The following is an 18863-nucleotide window of genomic DNA, read 5'->3' on the forward strand; positions in this document are numbered from 1 at the left end:
CCCCACCTCCGTCCCACCTCCGTCCCGGCTCCATCCCACCTCCGTCCCGGCTCTATCCCGGCTCTATCCCACCTCTCCGCCCCTCTCCGCCCCTCTCCGCCACCGCCATGGCCCCCTCGGGCACCCCGGAGCGCGGTTCCCTGGCGCGGCTGGCCCGGGACACGGCGTGTCCGGCCTGCGGGGCCGCGCTGCGGGACCCGGTGCTGCTGCCGTGCGAGCACAGCTGCTGCCGCCGCTGCCTGGCTACCGAGCCCCCCGCCGCCGCCGCTCGCCCCGCCGGCAGCCCCGCCCCGGGCCCGGCGTGTCCCCGCTGCCGCCGGCCCTGCGCGCCCGGGCGCGTCCGCACCGCGGTGGCGCTGGCGGTGGAGGCGCGGATCGTGCGGAGGCTGGCGGGGGACGCGCGGGGGCAACCGGGGGGCGCGCGGGGGCAACCGGGGGGCGGCGCGGGGACGCTGCGGAGAGCCGGGAGGTGCAGGTGAGGTTCGGGGGGAGATTTTGGGGGGAGATTTGGGGGGTTTGGGGGCAGATTTGGGGTGAGATTTGGGGGTTTGGGGGGAGATTTGGGGGTTTGGGGGGAGATTTGGGGGGTTTAGGGGCACATTTGGGAGTTTGGGGGCAGATTTGGGAGTTTGGGGGGAGATTTGGGGGGTTTGGGGGCAGGTCTGGGGGTTTGGGGGCAGATTTGGGGTGAGATTTGGGGGTTCGGGGGACGCGCGGGGGCAACCGGGGGGCGCGCGGGGGCAACCGGGGGGCGGCGCGGGGGAGGGGACGCTGCGGAAGCGCGGGAGGTGCAGGTGAGGTTCGGGGAGAGGTTTGGGGGGAGATTTGGGGGGTTTGGGGGCAGATTTGGGGGGAGATTTGGGGGTTTGGGGAGAGGTTGGGGGGGAGATTTGGGGGTTCGGGGGCGCGCGGGGGGCAACCGGGGGGCGGCGCGGGGACGCTGCGGAGAGCCGGGAGGTGCAGGTGAGGTTCGGGGAGAGGTTTGGGGGGAGATTTGGGGGGAGATTTGGGGGGTTTGAGGGAGATCTGGGGGGTTTGGGGGCAGATTTGGGGGGAGATTTGGGGTGTTTGGGGGGAGATTTGGGGGTTCGGGGGACGCGTGGGGGCAACCGGGGGGCGGCGCGGGGACGCTGCGGAGAGCCGGGAGGTGCAGGTGAGGTTCGGGGGGGAGGTCTGGGGGGAGATTTGGGGGGTTTGGGGGCAGATTTGGGGGGAGATTTGGGGGGTTTGGGGGAGGGAGATTTGGGGGTTTGGGGGAGATTTGGGGGGTTTAGGGGCAGATTTGGGGGGAGATTTGGGGGTTTGGGGGGAGATTTGGGGGGTTTGGGGGCAGATTTGGGGGGAGATTTGGGGTGTTTGGGGGGAGATTTGGGGGGTTTGGGGGCAGATTTGGGGGTTTGGGGAGAGGTTGGGGGGAGATTTGGGGGTTCGGGGGGCGCGCGGGGGCAACCGGGGGGGCGGCGCGGGGACGCTGCGGAGAGCCGGGAGGTGCAGGTGAGGTTCGGGGAGAGGTTTTGGGGGGAGATTTGGGGGGAGATTTGGGGGGGTTTGGGGGGAGATCTGGGGGGTTTGGGGGGAGATTTGGGGTGAGATTTGGGAGTTTGGGGGGAGATTTGGGGGGTTTGGGGAAAGATTTGGGGTGAGATTTGGGAGTTTGGGGGGGAGATTTGGGGGGGTTTGGGGGCAGGTCTGGGGGCAGATTTGGGGGCAGATTTGGAGGGTTTGGGGGCAGATTTGGAGGGTTTGGGGTGAGATTTGGGGGGTTCGGGGGGGCGCGCGGGGGGGCGGCGCGGGGACGCTGCGGAGAGCCGGGAGGTGCAGGTGAGGTTCGGGGAGAGGTCTGGGGGGAGATTTGGGGGGTTTGGGGGCAGATTTGGGAGTTTGGGGGGAGATTTGGGGGGAGATTTGGGTGTTTGGGGGCAGATTTGCGGTGAGCTTTGGGGGTTTGGGGTGAGATTTGGGGGTTCGGGGGACGCGCGGGGGCAACCGGGGGGCGGCGCGGGGACGCTGCGGAGAGCCGGGAGGTGCAGGTGAGGTTCGGGGAGAGCTCTGGGGGGAGATTTGGGGGGTTTGGGGGCAGATTTGGGGGGAGATTTGGGGTGTTTGGGGGGAGATTTGGGGTTTGGGGGGAGATTTGGGGGGTTTGGGGGCAGATTTGGGAGTTTGGGGCAGATTTGGGGGGAGATTTGGGGGTTTCGGGGGAGATTTGGGGGTGAGATTTGGGAGTTTGGGGTGAGATTTGGGGTGAGATTTGGGGGTTCGGGGGGCGGCGCGGGGACGCTGCGGAGAGCCGGGAGGTGCAGGTGAGGTTTGGGGTGAGATTTGGGGTTTTTGGGATGTGCGGGGGACTCGGGGGACAGCAGCGACCCTGCGGGACAGCGGAGAGGGGGGCGTTGGGGGGAGGTTTGGGGTGAGATTTGGGGGTTTCGGGTGAGATTTGGGGTCAAATTTGGGGATTTGGGGGACGTGCGGGGAACTCAGGAGGGGTTTGGGGTGAAATTTGAGGATTTCGGGTGAAATTTGGGGGTTTTGGGGACGTGCGGGGAAATCGGGGGATTTGGGGTGAGATTTGGGAGTTTGGGGGTGAGATCTGGGGATTTGGGGTGAAATTTGGGAGTTTGGGGTGAAATTTGGGGTGAAATTTGGGGTTTTTGGGGACGTGCGGGGAACTCAGGAGGGATTTGGGGTGAGATTTGGGAGTTTGGGGTGAGATCTGGGGATTTGGGGTGAAATTTGGGAGTTTGGGGGTGAGATTTGGGGTTTTTGGGGTGAAATTTGGGGATTTGGGGTGAGATTTGGGGACATCGCGGGGGGGGGGAGGACAGAGAGAATTTGGGGGAGATTGGGGGGAATTTGGGGACATTGCGGGGGGGATTTTGGGGGCTCCCCGAGGGGGGGGAGGGGCGGTCCCCACCCCGCACGTGCCGGGGCCACCTGAACCCGCCCCGGGGTTGCCACCGCGCCCCGCAGGTGACCTCGATGTCCCCCCCCGGGGGGGCCCCCGCCCCCGCCCCGCCCGGCCCGGTGACATTTTTGGGGGGTGACGTTTTTGGGGTGACGTTTTTGGGGGTGACATTTTTGGGGGGGGAGGTGACATTTTGGGGAGAGGTGACGTTTTGGGGGGGTGACATTTTTGGGGGTGACATTTTTGGGAGGTGACGTTTTTTGGGGTGGGAGGTGACATTTTTGGGGGCGGTGACATTTTTGGGGGGGGGTGTGACATTTTTGGGGTGTGACATTTTTGGGGGGGTGTGTGACATTTTTGGGGGGGGTGTGACATTTTTGGGGGGGGTGTGACATTTTTTGGGGGGTGACATTTTTGGGGGGAGGTGACATTTTTGGGGGGGGTGTGACATTTTTGGGGGGTGTGACATTTTTTTGGGGGAGGTGACATTTTTGGGGGGGAGGTGACATTTTGGGGAGTGTGACATTTTTGGGGGGCGGTGACATTTTTGGGAGGTGACATTTTTGGGGGGGGGTGACATTTTTGGGGGGGGTGGGTGACATTTTGGGGGGGGTGACATTTTTGGGAGGTGACGTTTTTTGGGTGGGTGACATTTTTGGGGGGGTGTGACATTTTTGGGGGGGTGTGACATTTTTGGGGGGGTGGGGGGTGACATTTTTGGGGGGTGACATTTTTGGGGGGGTGACATTTTTGGGGGGGGGTGTGACATTTTTGGGGGGGGGTGTGACATTTTGGGGAGTGTGACATTTTTGGGGGGGTGACATTTTTGGGGGGGCGGTGACATTTTGGGGGGGGGGGGGTGGGTGACGTTTTTGTTTTGCCGCCCCCCGGGGCCCCTCCCACCCCCCCAAATTTTGTGCTGTCCCCCCCTCCCCCCCCCCATTTTTGTCCCCACAGCCTCGGGGCCCAGCTGAGAGCCGACGCCGCCCCTCCCCCACCGCGGGACCCCCCCACCGCCGCCCCTCCCCCACAATAAACGCCCCCTCCCCCCCCCCCCCCCCCAAAAATGCCACCCCCAAGTCTCGGGTGCCTCCTTTAATGTCCCTTTTTTGGGGGGGAGGGGGGACCCCAAAATGACCCCCCCCGAAAGGGGCGGGAGGGGGGTGGGGGAGGGGCGGCTCGGAGGGGGCCGAGGGGGGGGTGGGGGAGGGGGGCGCGGTGTCCGTTTTGGGGTCCCGGTGTCCATTTTTGGGGTGTTCAGTGTCCATTTTTGGGGTGTCCCGGTGTCCATTTTGGGGTGTCCATTTTGGGGTCTCGGTGTCCACTTTGGGGTCCCAGTGTCCATTTTGGGGTGTCCATTTCGGGGTGTCCCAGTGTCCATTTTTGGGGTGTCCATTTTTGGGGTGTCCATTTTGGGGTCCCAGTGTCCATTTTTGGGGTGTCCCAGTGTCCATTTTTGGGGTGTCCCGGTGTCCGTTTTGGGGTCCCAGTGTCCGTTTTGGGGTCCCAGTGTCCATTTTTGGGGCGTCCCAGTGTCCATTTTTGGGGTGTCCTGGTGTCCGTTTTGGGGTCCCGGTGCCCATTTTGGGGTGTCCATTTTTGGGTGTCCAGTGTCCATTTTGGGGTGTTCAGTGTCCATTTTTGGGGTGTCCAGTGTCCATTTTGGGGTGTCCATTTTGGGGTCTCGGTGTCCATTTTTGGGTGTCCAGTGTCCATTTTGGGGTGTTCAGTGTCCATTTTTGGGGTGTCCAGTGTCCATTTTGGGGTGTCCATTTTGGGGTCTCGGTGTCCATTTTCGGGGTGTTCAGTGTCCATTTTTGGGGTGTCCCGGTGTCCATTTTGGGGTGTCCATTTTGGGGTGTTCAGTGTCCATTTTTGGGGTGTCCCGGTGTCCGTTTTGGGGTCCCGGTGTCCATTTTTGGGGTGTCCATTTTTGGGGTGTCCTGGTGTCCATTTTTGGGGTGTCCATTTTTGGGGTGTCCTGGTGTCCATTTTGGGATGTCCATTTTCGGGGTGTTCAGTGTCCATTTTTGGGGTGTCCCGGTGTCCATTTGGGGAGGGGGGAGGGGAGGTCCAGGCCTCAATCCCAGGCATTGAAATTTAGGATGGGGGGAGGGGGAATTCTGGGTTCAAACCCTGGAGTTTTGGGGCTGAAACTGCAGAATTTTAGGGCAAAATAACGTTGGAGTTTTGGGGCTGAAACCCGGGAATTTTTGGGGCTGAAACCCGGGAATTTTGGGGTTAAACCCCTGGAATTTTGGGGTTAAAACCCTGGAATTTGGGGTTAAAACTCCAGAATTTTAGGGGAAAAAAACCCCTGGAATTTTGGGGTGAAACCCCGGGAATTTCGGGGCTAAAACCCTCGAATTCGGGGGTTAAAACCCTGGAATTTTGGGGTTAAAACCCGGGAATTTTCAGCACTAAAACCCTGGAATTTTGGGGCTGAAACTCCAGAATTTTAGGGCAAAAAAACACCCTGGAATTTCAGGGTTAAAACCTTAGAATTTTCAGCGCTAAAACCCTGGAATTTTGGGGTTAAACCCCTCGAATTATGGGGTTAAAACCGTGGAATTTCAGGGTTAAAACCCGGGAATTTCGGGGTTAAAACCCTCAAATTTTGGGGTTAAAAACTCCAGAATTTTCAGCACTAAAACCCCGGAATTTTGGGGTTAAAACCCGGGGATTTCGGGGTTAAAAACCCCTCCAATTTTGGGGTTAAACCCCGGGAATTTGGGGCCGACCCTCCGCAATTCCACTCTGGGGAGGGGTCGAAGGGGCCGCCCCCCCCCGATTTTGGGGAGGGGGGCGTCGGGGGAAAAAAAAAGGGGGGGGGGGAGCGCCCCCGGAATTTCCCCCTCCCCCTTCCCCTCCCCCTCTCCCCCTCCCCTTTTAGTGCTCCATGGCCGTGGGGGGGGGTCCCGAGGGGGGGGGGGAGGGGGGCAGCGTTGGGGGGCCCCCCCCCGGCCCCTCCCCCCCCGGCGCCCCCGGCCCCGTTTGTGGCCCCGGATGCAGTGCAGGTGCCCGCAGCCCCCCCTCCCCCCCCCCGCAGCCCCCTCCCCCCTCCCCCTCCCCCCTCCCCCCTCCCCCTCCTCCTCCGAGCTCTCCGAGGAGCTCTCGCCGAACGCCCGCGGCCTCTCGTAGATGCAGCAGCCTGGGGGGGGGAGGGGGGAAATGGGGGTCGGTTTGGGGTCCCCAGGGGGGGGTTGGGGGTCCCCAGAGAGGGGTCTGGGGGATTGGGAGTGGGGGGAGGGGGATTTGGGGTTGGTTTGGGGTCCCCAGAGAGGGGTTTGGGGTCCCCAGGGGGGGGTTTGGGGGATTTGGAGTGGGGGGAGGGGGATTTGGGGTTGGTTTGGGGTCTCCAGGGGGGAATTTGGGGGTCCCCAGGGGGGGTTTGGGGGATTTGGAGTGGGGGGGAGGGGGACTTGGGGTTGGTTTGGGGTCCCCAGGGGGGGTTTGGGGTCCCCAGAGAGGAGTTTGGGGGATTGGGAGTGGGGGGAGGGGGATTTGGGGTTGGTTTGGGGTCCCCAGGGGGGGGTTTGGGGGTCCCCAGAGAGGGGTCTGGGGGATTTGGAGTGGGGGGAGGGGGATTTGGGGTTGGTTTGGGGTCCCCAGGGGGGGTTTGGGGGATTTGGAGTGGGGGGGAGGGGGACTTGGGGTTGGTTTGGGGTCCCCAGGGGGGGTTTGGGGGTCCCAGAGAGGAGTTTGGGGTCCCCAGTGGGAGTTTGGGGGGGGGTTTGGGGTCCCCAGGGGGGTTTGGGGTCCCCAGGGGGGGTTTGGGGGATTTGGAGTGTGGGGGGAGGGGGATTTGGGGTTGGTTTGGGGTCCCCAGGGGGAGGTTTGGGGGTCCCCAGCGGGAGTTTTGGGGTCCCCAGGGGGAGTTTTGGGGTCCCAGAGAGGAGTTTGGGGTCCCCAGTGGGAGTTTGGGGGGGGGTTTGGGGTCCCCAGGGGGAGTTTTGGGGTCCCCAGGAAAGGTTTGGGGTCCCCAGGAGGAGTTTTGGGGGACTGGGAGTGGGGGGAGGGGGATTTGGAGTTGGTTTGGGGTCTCCAGGGGGGAATTTGGGGGTCCCCGGGGGGGGTTTGGGGGATTGGGAGTGGGGGGAGGGGGACTTGGGGTTGGTTTGGGGTCCCCAGGGGGGGTTTGGGGCCCCCGGGGGGAGTTTTGGGGTCCCCAGGGGGGGCACGGGGGGGAAATTGGGGTCCCTACGGGGGGTTTGGGGTCCTCACAGGGAGTTTTGGGGTCCCTGGGGGGGTTTGGGGGTCCCTGGGCGGCACGGGGGGGGATTTTGGGGGAGTCTGAGGGGTTTTTTGGGGTCCCCAGGGGGGTTTTGGGGTTTGGGAGTTGGGGGAGGGGGAGTTTGGGGGGTCCCTGGGCCGCTCCCACTCGGGCAGGGGGGATTTAGGGGAATTTTGGGGTCATTCAGGGCAGTTTTGGGGTCATTCTGGGCTGTTTTGGGTCATTCTGGGCTGTTTTGGGGTGATTTTGGGGTGTTTTGGGGTCACTCAGGGCCATTTGGGGTCACTCAGGGCAGTTTTGGGGTTACTCTGGGCAGTTTTGGGGTGATTTCGGGCCGTTTGGGGTCACTCCAAGCAGTTTTGGGGTGATTTGGGGCCATTTTGGGGTGATTCCGGGCAGTTTCAGGGTGATTTGGGGCCGTTTTGGGGTGATTTCAGGCAGTTTTGGGGTGATTTCGGGCTGTTTGGGGTCGCCCCGGGCAGTTTTGGGGTGATTTGGGGCAGTTTTGGGGTGATTTGGGGCCGTTTCGGGGCGATTCGGGGCACTGTGGGGTGGCCCCGGGCAGTTTCGGGGCGATTCGGGGCCGTTTCGGGGCACTCTGGGGTGGCCCCGGGCAGTTTTGGGGTGATTTGGGGCCGTTTCGGGGCACGCTGGGGTGGCCCCGGGCAGTTTCGGGGTGATTTGGGGCAGTTTTGGGGTGATTTGGGGCCGTTTCGGGGCACGCTGGGGTGGCCCCGGGCAGTTTTGGGGCGATTCGGGGCCGTTTTGGGGCACTCTGGGGTGGCCCCGGGCAGTTTTGGGCCGATTTGGGGCCGTTTCGGGGCGATTCGGGGCAGTTTTGGGGCGATTCGGGGCCGTTTCGGGGCCGTTTCGGGGCACTCTGGGGTTGCCCCGGGCAGTTTTGGGGTGATTCGGGGCCGTTTCGGGGCACTCTGGGGTTGCCCCGGGCAGTTTTGGGGCGATTCGGGGCCGTTTCGGGGCCGTTTCGGGGCACTCCGGGCTCGCCCCGGGCACTCACACTTGGACGAGCGCCGGCCCAGGTGTTCGTTGTCCACGGTGTCGCTCGACCACTCGACTTTCTTGTCCGGCTTCCTCTTCCTCAGCTTCAGCGTCAGGCTGCGCTTCTCCTGCCGCGCCAGGGGGGGGCACCGCGGGCACCGCGGGCACCGGGGTCAGCAGGGGGTCAGCAGGGGGCACTCAGGGGGCACCGGGGGGCACTCAGAGTACCCAGGGGGCACTCAGGGGTCACTCGGGTCACTCAGGGGGCACTCAGGGGGTACCGGGGGTCACTCAGGGGTCACTCAGTGTCCCCAGGGGTCACTCAAGGGGCACTCAGGGGGCACTCAGGGGGTACCGGGGGGCACTCAGGGGTCAGCAGGGGGCACTCAGGGGCACTCAGGGTACCCAGGGGTCACTCAGAGGCACTCAGCAGACACTCAGGGGGTACCGGGGGGCACTCAGGGGTCACTCAGGGGTCACTCAAGGGTCAGCAGGGGCACTCAGGGGGCACTTAGGGGGCACCGGGGGGCACTTAGGGGTCACTCAGGGGGCATTCAGGGGGCACCGGGGGTCACTCAAGGGTCACTCAGTGTCCCCAGGGGTCACTCAGTGTCCCCAGGGGTCACTCAGGGACATCCAGGGGACACCAGGGACCCTTCCCAGTATCCCCAGACCCCGTTCCCAACAAATCCCAATAAATCCCATCCCAGCACACCCCAGTACATCCCAGTACATCCCAGTACATCCCAGTGCACCCCAGTGCACCCCAGCACATCCCAGTACATCCCAGCACATCCCAGTACATCCCAGCACACCCACGGCACCCACAACCCCCTCCCAGTACATCCCAGTGCCTCCCAGTGCATCCCAGTACATCCCAGTACATCCCAGCGCATCCCAGTACACCCCAGTACATCCCAGTACACCCCAGTACATCCCAGTACATCCCAGCGCATCCCAGTACATCCCAGTACACCCCAGTACATCCCAGTACATCCCAGCGCATCCCAGTACACCCCAGTACATCCCAGTACACCCCAGTACATCCCAGTACATCCCAGCGCATCCCAGTACATCCCAGTACACCCCAGTACATCCCAGTACATCCCAGCGCATCCCAGTACACCCCAGTACATCCCAGTACACCCCAGTACATCCCAGTACATCCCAGCGCATCCCAGTACATCCCAGTACACCCCAGTACATCCCAGTACATCCCAGCGCATCCCAGTACACCCCAGTACATCCCAGTACACCCCAGTACACTCCAGTACATCCCAGTACATCCCAGCGCATCCCAGTACATCCCAGTACATCCCAGTACATCCCAGTACATCCCAGCGCATCCCAGTACACCCCAGTACATCCCAGTACACCCCAGTACATCCCAGTACATCCCAGCGCATCCCAGTACACCCCAGTACATCCCAGCGCATCCCAGTGCATCCCAGTACATCCCAGTACACCCCAGTACACCCACAGCCCCTTCCCAGTATCCAAAACCGACCCCTCCCAGTCCCCAGCCCCCATTCCCAGTATCCAACCCCCATTCCCAGTTCCCGGCCCCCAATCCCAATTCCCACCCCCCCATTCCCAGTACCCCCACCCCATTCCCAGTACCCCCACCCCCATTCCCAGTTCCCACCCCCCCATTCCCAGTACCCCCACCCCACCATCCCCAGTTCCCCCCCCCCCATTCCCAGTTCCCCCCCCGGCCCTCACCGGTTCCGCCGCTCCGCTCTCGGTGACGGTGGCGGTGCCGCACCCGCCGCTCTCCGCGGCCTCCGCCATGGCCCCGGGGGGGTTCCCCGCTACTGGGAGAGGGGGGCTCCCGCTACTGGGATGGGGAGGGGGCGGAACTGGGAAGGGCCGGGCCGCTCTCGCCACCGCCCCCGGTGCAGCGCCCGACGCCGCCCCGACTTCCGGTGTGCGCGGCCCGCGCCGCTTCCGGTTGGTGCGGCAGCGATTCCGGTCCCCCTGTGCGCGGCACTTCCGGCGGGCGGACAGCGGGGGATTGTGGGAGCACTACGGAGGCGCCGAGGGGCCAATTTAGGGCGGCGGGGGGGCGACTTAGGGGCGGATTAAAGGGGTAATTGGGGGGTTTGGGGGGTCCCGGAGGGTTTGGGGTCACTTTGGGGGGTCTGGGGTCACTTTTGGGGTCACTTTGGGGGGTCCCAGAGGGGTTTGGGGTCAATTTGGGGGCGTCCAAGGGGGTTTGGGGTCACTCTGGGATCACTTTTGGGGGTTCCAAGGGGGTTTGGGGTCACTTTGGGGGGTCCAAGGGGGTCTGGGGTCACTCTGGGGTCACTTTTGGGGGTTCCAAGGGGGTTTGGGGTCACTTTGGGGGGGTCCCAGAAGATTTGGGGTCACTTTGGGGGGGTCCCAGGGGGTTTGGGGTCACTTCGGGGTCACTTTGGGGGGGTCCCAGAGGGTTTGGGGTCACTTTGGGGGCTCTGGGGTCACTTTTGGGGTCACTTTGGGGGATCCCGGAGGGGTTCGGGGTCACTTTGGGGGGTCCAAGGGGGTCTGGGGTCACTCTGGGGTCACTTTTGGGGGTTCCAAGGGGGTTTGGGGTCACTTTGGGGGGGTCCCAGAAGATTTGGGGTCATTTTGGGGGGGTCCCAGGGGGTTTGGGGTCACTTTGGGGTCACTTTTGGGGGGGTCCCAGAAGGTTTGGGGTCACTTTGGGGGTTCCAAGGGGGTTTGGGGTCACTTTGGGGGGTCTGGAGTCACTTTTGGGGTCACTTTTGGGGGTCCCAGAAGATTTGGGGTCACTTTGGGGGGGGTCCCAGGGGGTTTGGGGTCACTTTGGGGGGGTCTGGGGTCACTTCTGGGGTCACTTTCGGGGGGTCCCAGGGGGTTTGGGGTCACTTTTGGGGGGCCTGCGGTCACTTTTGGGGTCACTTTCGGGGTCTCACGAACCAAACCAGCCCTAAAACCCCCCAATTTTGGGGAGGGGTCGCTTTTATTCCTCCTGGGACCCCAAAAAAACCCCGAAATCGGCGACTTTCAGGAATCCTCCTTCTCCTGGAACCTGCGGGAAAAGGGAACGCGGCTTTGGGGGATTTGGGGCGTTTTGGGGGGTTTGGGGTGAGAGTTCGGGGGGTTTGGGGTTTTTGGGGTGAGTTCGGGGGGTTTGGGGTGATTTTGGGGCGAGTTTGGGGGGTTTTCGGCTGATTTGGGGGGTTTTGGGGTGATTTCGGGGTGATTTCGGGGTTTTTAGGGTGATTTTGGGGGTTTGGGGGTGATTTTGGGGGTGAGTTCGGGGGGGTTGGGGTGATTTGGGGCGTTTTGGGGTTTTTGGGGTGATTTTGGGGGTTTTGGGGTGATTTCGGGGTGATTTGGGGTTTTTGGGGTGATTTTGGGGGTTTTGGGGTGATTTCGGGGTGATTTGGGGTTTTTAGGGTGATTTTGAGGGTTTTGGGGTGATTTTGGGGCGTTTTGGGGTTTTTGGGGTGATTTCGGGGGGTTTGGGGTGATTTCGGGGTGATTTGGGGGGTTTTGGGGGCTGATTTGGGGATTTTGGGGGCTGCTTTGGGGGGATTTTTTGGGGCTGCTTTGGGGGATTTTGGGGCTGATTTGGGGAATTTTTGGGGGCTGATTTGGGGGATTTTTTGGGGCTGATTTGGGGGATTTTGGGGGCTGATTTGGGGGGTTTTTGGGGCTGATTTGGGGGATTTTGGGGCTGATTTGGGGGATTTTTGGGGGCTGCTTTGGGGGATTTTTGGGGCTGATTTGGGGGGTTTTTGGGGCTGATTTGGGAGGTTTTTTGGGGCTGCTTTGGGGGATTTTTGGGGCTGATTTGGGGGGATTTTGGGGGCCGATTTGGGGGATTTTTGGGGGCTGCTTTGGGGGATTTTTGGGGCTGATTTGGGGGATTTTTGGGGCTGATTTGGGGGGTTTTGGGGGCTGATTTCAGGGATTTTTGGGGCTCATTTCAGGGATTTTTGGGGTGGATTTGGGAGATTTTGGGGGATTTTTGGGGGCTGATTTGGGGGGTTTTGGGGCTGATTTGGGGATTTTTGGGGCTGCTTTGGGGGATTTTGGGGGCTGATTTGGGGGATTTTTTGGGGCTGATTTGGGGGATTTTTGGGGCTGATTTGGGGGATTTTTGGGGCTGATTTGGGGGGTTTTTGGGGCTGATTTGGGAGGTTTTTTGGGGCTGCTTTGGGGGATTTTTGGGGCTGATTTGGGGGATTTTGGGGGCTGATTTGGGGGATTTTGGGGCTGCTTTGGGGGATTTTGGGGGCCACTTTGGGGGATTTTTGGGGCTGCTTTGGGGGATTTTTGGGGCTGATTTGGGGGATTTTGGGGGCTGTTTTGGGGGATTTTGGGGCTGTTTTGGGGGATTTTGGGGGCTGATTTGGGGGATTTTTGGGGCTGCTTTGGGGGATTTTTGGGGCTGATTTGGGGGGTTTTTGGGGCTGATTTGGGAGGTTTTTTGGGGCTGCTTTGGGGGATTTTTGGGGCTGATTTGGGGGGATTTTGGGGGCCGATTTGGGGGATTTTTGGGGGCTGATTTGGGGGATTTTTGGGGCTGCTTTGGGGGATTTTTGGGGCTGATTTGGGGGGTTTTGGGGGCTGATTTCAGGGATTTTTGGGGCTCATTTCAGGGATTTTTGGGGTGGATTTGGGAGATTTTGGGGGATTTTTGGGGGCTGATTTGGGGGGTTTTGGGGCTGATTTGGGGATTTTTGGGGCTGTTTTGGGGGATTTTGGGGGCTGCTTTGGGGGATTTTTGGGGGCTGCTTTGGGGGATTTTTGGGGCTGATTTGGGGGATTTTTGGGGCTGATTTGGGAGGTTTTTTGGGGCTGCTTTGGGGGATTTTTGGGGCTGATTTGGGGGTTTTTGGAGCTGCTTTGGGGGGATTTTGGGGGCCGATTTGGGGGATTTTTGGGGGCTGATTTGGGGGATTTTTGGGGCTGATTTGGGAGGTTTTTTGGGGCTGATTTGGGGGATTTTTGGGGCTGCTTTGGGGGATTTTGGGGGCTGCTTTGGGGGATTTTGGGGGCCACTTTGGGGGATTTTTGGGGCTGCTTTGGGGGATTTTTGGGGCTGATTTGGGGGATTTTGGGGGCTGTTTTGGGGGATTTTGGGGCTGTTTTGGGGGATTTTGGGGGCTGATTTGGGGGGTTTTTGGGGCTGATTTGGGGGATTTTGGGGCTGATTTGGGGGATTTTTGGGGGCTGCTTTGGGGGATTTTTGGGGCTGATTTGGGGGGTTTTTGGGGCTGATTTGGGAGGTTTTTTGGGGCTGCTTTGGGGGATTTTTGGGGCTGATTTGGGGGGATTTTGGGGGCCGATTTGGGGGATTTTTGGGGGCTGCTTTGGGGGATTTTTGGGGCTGATTTGGGGGATTTTTGGGGCTGATTTGGGGGGTTTTGGGGGCTGATTTCAGGGATTTTTGGGGCTCATTTCAGGGATTTTTGGGGTGGATTTGGGAGATTTTGGGGGATTTTTGGGGGCTGATTTGGGGGGTTTTGGGGCTGATTTGGGGATTTTTGGGGCTGTTTTGGGGGATTTTGGGGGCTGCTTTGGGGGATTTTTGGGGGCTGCTTTGGGGGATTTTTGGGGCTGATTTGGGGGATTTTTGGGGCTGATTTGGGAGGTTTTTTGGGGCTGCTTTGGGGGATTTTTGGGGCTGATTTGGGGGGTTTTTGGGGCTGATTTGGGGGGATTTTGGGGGCCGATTTGGGGGATTTTTGGGGCTGATTTGGGGGGTTTTTGGAGCTGCTTTGGGGGGATTTTTGGGGCTGCTTTGGGGGGATTTTGGGGGCTGATTTCAGGGATTTTTGGGGCCGCTTTGGGGGATTTTTGGGAGATTTTGGGGGATTTTTGGGGGCTGATTTCAGGGATTTTTGGGGCCGCTTTGGGGGCTGCTTTGGGGGATTTTTGGGGGGTTTTGGGGCCGTTCCCGGGCCCGTCTCACCGGCACCGGGGGCAGGTGTAGAACACGGTCTGGCCCTCGTCGGCCGAGCGCGTTTGGCGCGTGCGGAACCACATCCCCTCGTGCCCGCAGCGGGGGCAGCGCCGCTCCACCTGCCCGCCCCAAAACCCCGTCATTCACCCCAAAAACCGCCTTATCCGACCCAAATCCCCCTTATCCGACCCCAAATCCCCCTTATCCGACCCAAAATCCCCCTTATCCGCCCCAAATCCCCGTCATTCACCCCAAAAACCGCCTTATCCGACCCCAAATTCCCCTTATCCGCCCCAAAATCCCCGTTATTCACCCCAAAATCCCCCAAATCCACCCCAAAAACCGCCTTATCCGACCCAAATCCACCTTATCCGACCCCAAATCCACCTTATCCGACCCCAAATCCACCTTATCCGACCCCAAATCCCCGTTATTCACCCCAAAATCCCCCTTATCTGCCCCAAAATCCCCGTTATTCACCCCAAATCCCCCTTATCCACCCAAAATCCCCCTTATCCGCCCCAAATCCCCCAAATCAGCCCCAAAAATCCCCCAAATCCACCCCAAAAATCCCCTAAATCAGCCCCAAAATCCCTGAAGTCAGCCCCAAAATCCCCCTTATCCACCCAAAATCCCCGTTATTCACCCCAAATCCGGCATTTCCCCCCAAAAAATTCCCAAGAAATTCCAGCATTTGCCCCCCAAAAATCCCCAAATTTCCCACATTTCCCCCCCCAAAACTCCCAAATTCCAGCATTTCCACCCCAAAATTCCCAAAATTCCAGCATTTACTCCCAAAAAAATTCCCAAATTCCCGGCGTTTCCCTGCCAAAAACTCCCAGAAAATTCCAGCATTTCCCATCCACAATTCCCAAAATTCCAGCCTTTCCCCCCCAAAAATTCCCAAAATTCCAGCGTTTCCCCCCAGAAATTCCCAAATTCCCACCATTTCCCTCCAAAAATTCCTGGAAAATTCCAGCATTTACTCCCCAAAAATACCCAAAATTCCAGCATTCCCCCCCCCAAAAATTCCCGAATTCCCGGCGTTTCTCCCCCCCAAAAAATTCCTGAAATTCCTGGCATTTCCCGCATTTTCCCCCCAAAAAATTCCCAGAAAATTCCAGCACTTCCCCTCCAAAAAATTCCCAAAATTCCAGAATTTACTCCCCAAAAAATTCCCAAATGCCCAGCATTTCCCCCCCCCAAAATTCCCAAAATCCCAGCATTTTTCCCCCAAAAACTCCAACATTTCCCATCGAAAAATTCCCCAAATTCCCAAAATTCCCGGTGTTTCCTCCCCCCAAAAAATTCCCAGAAAATTCCAGCGTTTCCCCCCCCAAAATTCCCGCATTTACTCCCAAAAAAATTCCCAAATTCCCGGCGTTTCCCCCAAAAACTCCCAGAAAATTCCAGCATTTTTCCCCCAAAAATCCCCAAATTTCCCACATTTCCCCCCCCAAAAACTCCCAAATTCCAGCATTACCACCCCAAAATTCCCAAAATTCCAGCATTTACTCCCCAAAAATTCCCAAATTCCCGGCGTTTCCCCCCAAAAATCCCAGCATTTCCCACATTTCCCTCCCCGAAAATTCCCAAATTTCCAGCGTTTCTTCCCCCCAAAAAATTCCCCAAATTCCAGCATTTCCACCCCAAAAATACCCAAAATTCCAGCATTTACTCCCAAAAAAATTCCCAAATTCCCGGCGTTTCCCCCGAAAAATCCCCAAATTTCCCACATTTTCCCCCCCCCAGAACCCCCCAAATTCCAGCGTTTCCACCCCAAAAAATTCCCCAATTTCCAACATTTCCCCCCCAAAAATTCCCCAAATTCCAGCATTTTCCACCCCAAAATTCCCGCATTTACTCCCCAAAAATTTCCCAAATTCCCGGCATTTCCCCCAAAAAAATTCCCAAAAAATTCCAACGTTTCCCCCCCCAAAATCCCCAAATTTCCCACATTTCCCCCCCCCCCAGAACCCCCCAAATTCCAGAATTTCCCCCCCAAAAATTCCCAAATTCCCGGCGTTTCCCCCCAAATTCCCGAGGAATTTCGGGCCCCTCCCCTCCCCTCCCCCCTCCCCTCCCCGCCCCTCCCCCCCCTCACCGTGGGTCCCTCCTGGGGGGCGGCGCCGGCCCCGCCCCTCCCCCCCCCGGCCCCCCCCGCCGTGAACTCGAGGCGGCTCCGGACGGGGCCGAGCCCCAAATCTGGGGGGAAAAACGGCGATTTTGGGGTTCGGGGGGAATTTGGGGATTTTTGGGATTTTTTGGGATAATCCCAGCCCTGAAATCCGCGGGAAAAACGGGAATTTGGGGGAGTTTTGGGGAGTTTTGGGGAATTGTTGGGGAATTTTTGGGGGATTTTTGGGATTTTTTTCGGGAATTTTGGGAAATTTTGGGGATTCTTGGGGATTTTTTGGGAATTTTGGAGATATTTGGGGAATTTTGGGGAATTTTGGGGAATTTTTGAAAATTTTTGGGGAATTTTTTGGGAATTTTGGGGATTTTGGGGAATTTGGGGGGATTTGGGGAATTTTTTGGGGAATTTTGGGGATTTTGGAGAATTTCGTAGATTTCTGGGGAATTTTGCGGATTTTTGCGGATTTTTTGGGGGAATTTTGGGGATTTTGGGGGGATTTTTGACAATTTTTGGGGATTTTTGGGGAATTTGGGGGATTTTAAAGAATTTTGTAGGCTTCTGGGGAATTTGGGGGATTTTTAGGGATTTTGGGCGAATTTTTGGGGGAATTTTTTGGGAAATTTGGGGAATTTTTGGGGGGAGTTTTGGGATTTTTGTCGAAATTTTGGGGGATTTTTTGGGGATTTTTTGGGGGGGTTTGGGGATGTTTGAGGGGTTTTGGGGGGGCTCTGAGGGGTTTTTGGGGGGATTTTGGGGCGGTTTTGGGGGTTCTGGGGATTCCCACGGGGTCAGGCCGGATTTTGGGGGAGTTTTTTTGCTTTTTATCATTTTTGGGGTGGTTTTTTTCATTTTGATCATTTCTTGGCTGGTTTTTTCTATTTTCAATCATTTCTGGGTTGGTTTTTTTTCCATTTTTGCCCAGTTCTGGGTTATTTTTTTCCCTTTTTCCCATTCCTGGGGTTATTTTTTTTCCATTTTTGAGGATTTCTGGGGTTATTTTTTTGTCATTTTGCCCATTTCTGGGGTGGTTTTATTCATTTTTAACCATTTCTGGGGTGGTTTTTCCAATTTTCAATCATTTCTGGGTTATTTTTTTCCCTTTTTCCCATTCCCGGGGTTATTTTTTCCATTTTTGATCATTTTAGGGGTGTTCTTTTTCATTTTCTATCATTTTTTGCGTGGTTTTTTTTCCCTTTTGCCCATTTCCAGGGTCATTTTTTCCCTTTTCCCCATTTCTGGGTGTTTTTTCCCCATTTTCCCCCTCCCCAGGTTATTTTCTTTCCCTTTTTCCCATTTCTGGGTTATTTTTTTTCCATTTTCCCCATTTTTGGGTTATTTTTTCCCCTTTTCCCCCTCCCCAGAATATTTTTTTCCCCTTTTTCCCATTTTTGGGTTCTTTTTTCCCATTTTCCCATTTCTGGGTTATTTTTTCCCCATTTTCCCCCTCCCCAGGTTATTTTTTTCCCCATTTCTGGGTGTTTTTTCCCCATTTTCCCCCTCCCCAGGATATTTTTTTCCCATTTTCCCCATTTTTGGGTTATTTTTTCCCATTTTCCCCTCCCCAGGTTATTTTTTTTCCATTTTCCCCATTTTTGGGTGTTTTTTTCCCATTTTCCCCCTCCCCAGTTAATTTTTTTCCCCTTTTTCCCATTCCCGGGGTTATTTTTTCCCTTTTTCCCCCTCCCCAGTTAATTTTTTTTCCCTTTTTCCCTTTTCTGGTTATTTTTTCCCATTTTCCCCCTCCCCAGGATATTTTTTTCCCCTTTTTCCCATTTCTTGGTTATTTTTTTCTCCTTTTTCCCATTTCTGGGTTATTTTTTTCCATTTTTCCCATTTCTGGGTGTTTTTTTCCCATTTTCCCCCTCCCCAGTTAATTTTTTTTCCCTTTTTCCCATTTCTTGGTTATTTTTTTCCCCTTTTCCCCATTTCTGGGTGTTTTTTTCCCATTTCCCCCCTCCCCAGGTTATTTTTTTCCCCTTTTTCCCATTTCTGGGTGTTTTTCCCCCATTTCCCCCCTCCCCAGTTAATTTTTTTTCCCTTTTTCCCATTTTTGGGTTCTTTTTTCCAATTTTCCCATTTCTGGGTGTTTTTTCCCCATTTTCCCCCTCCCCAGTTAATTTTTTTCCCATTTTTCCCATTTCTGGGTGTTTTTCCCCCATTTCCCCCCTCCCCAGTTAATTTTTTTTCCCTTTTTCCCATTTTTGGGTTCTTTTTTCCAATTTTCCCATTTCTGGGTGTTTTTTCCCCATTTCCCCCCTCCCCAGGTTATTTTTTTTCCCTTTTCCCCATTTCTGGGTTATTTTTCCCCATTTCTGGGTGTTTTTTCCCCATTTCCCCATTTTTGGGTTATTTTTCCCCATTTCCCCCCTCCCCAGGTTATTTTTTTCCCCCTTTTTCCATTTCCGGCCGTTTTCGCCCCAAACCTGCGCAGCCGAGGCCGCAGCGGGGGCAGCGCTGGGGGTGGGGGAGGGGCCGGACGGAGCCGCACTCGGGGCAGAACCCGGGCTGGGAGCGGAACCGGGACCGGGGGGGGGCCATGCCTGGGGGGAGGGGCAGCGGGGGAGGGGTCAGGGAGGGGGGGGCATCGCCAGGACCCCCCAGTTCTGCCCCAGTTCTGCCCCAGTTCCCCCCCAGTTCTGCCCCAGTTCTGCCCCTGAACCCCCCCCAG

General features: G+C 57.8%; 2 protein-coding genes across 2 annotated transcripts; both read right to left on the bottom strand.

Moving 5' to 3' along the window:
* Positions 1–52: 52 nt before the first annotated feature.
* On the bottom strand, positions 53–10110 carry LOC138101931 (uncharacterized). The gene is made up of 4 exons (XM_068999679.1): positions 9861–10110; positions 8158–8266; positions 5810–6056; positions 53–452 (listed from the first exon to the last, which is right to left on the bottom strand). Exons 1-4 carry the CDS (start codon positions 9927–9929, stop codon positions 53–55), a joined length of 825 nt encoding a protein of 274 aa, XP_068855780.1. The 5' UTR covers positions 9930–10110.
* A 961-nt stretch (positions 10111–11071) lies between these two features.
* POLR1H (RNA polymerase I subunit H) lies at positions 11072–18735 on the bottom strand. Its single transcript, XM_068999680.1, has 4 exons — positions 18619–18735; positions 16163–16263; positions 14068–14177; positions 11072–11172 (listed from the first exon to the last, which is right to left on the bottom strand). Exons 1-4 carry the CDS (start codon positions 18731–18733, stop codon positions 11148–11150), a joined length of 351 nt encoding a protein of 116 aa, XP_068855781.1. The 5' UTR covers positions 18734–18735; the 3' UTR covers positions 11072–11147.
* Positions 18736–18863: the final 128 nt, after the last annotated feature.

Source organism: Aphelocoma coerulescens, unplaced genomic scaffold, assembly GCF_041296385.1.
Source record: "Aphelocoma coerulescens isolate FSJ_1873_10779 unplaced genomic scaffold, UR_Acoe_1.0 HiC_scaffold_562, whole genome shotgun sequence".
In the NCBI taxonomy this organism is placed as follows: Eukaryota; Metazoa; Chordata; class Aves; order Passeriformes; family Corvidae; genus Aphelocoma; species Aphelocoma coerulescens.

Coding starts and splice junctions, on each gene's coding strand:
- LOC138101931 (XM_068999679.1), bottom strand. CDS start 9,929: ATGGCGGAGGCCGCGGAGAGCGGCGGGTGCGGCACCGCCACCGTCACC. Junction 8,267..9,860: donor AGAGCGGAGCGGCGGAACCG/GTGAGGGCCGGG, acceptor CTGGCGCGGCAG/GAGAAGCGCAGCCTGACGCT. Junction 453..5,809: donor CCTCGGGACCCCCCCCCACG/GCCATGGAGCAC, acceptor GGCTCTCCGCAG/CGTCCCCGCGCCGCCCCCCG.
- POLR1H (XM_068999680.1), bottom strand. CDS start 18,733: ATGGCCCCCCCCCGGTCCCGGTTCCGCTCCCAGCCCGGGTTCTGCCCC. Junction 16,264..18,618: donor CTGCGGCCTCGGCTGCGCAG/GTTTGGGGCGAA, acceptor TTTTCCCCCCAG/ATTTGGGGCTCGGCCCCGTC. Junction 11,173..14,067: donor TACACCTGCCCCCGGTGCCG/GTGAGACGGGCC, acceptor CTTTTCCCGCAG/GTTCCAGGAGAAGGAGGATT.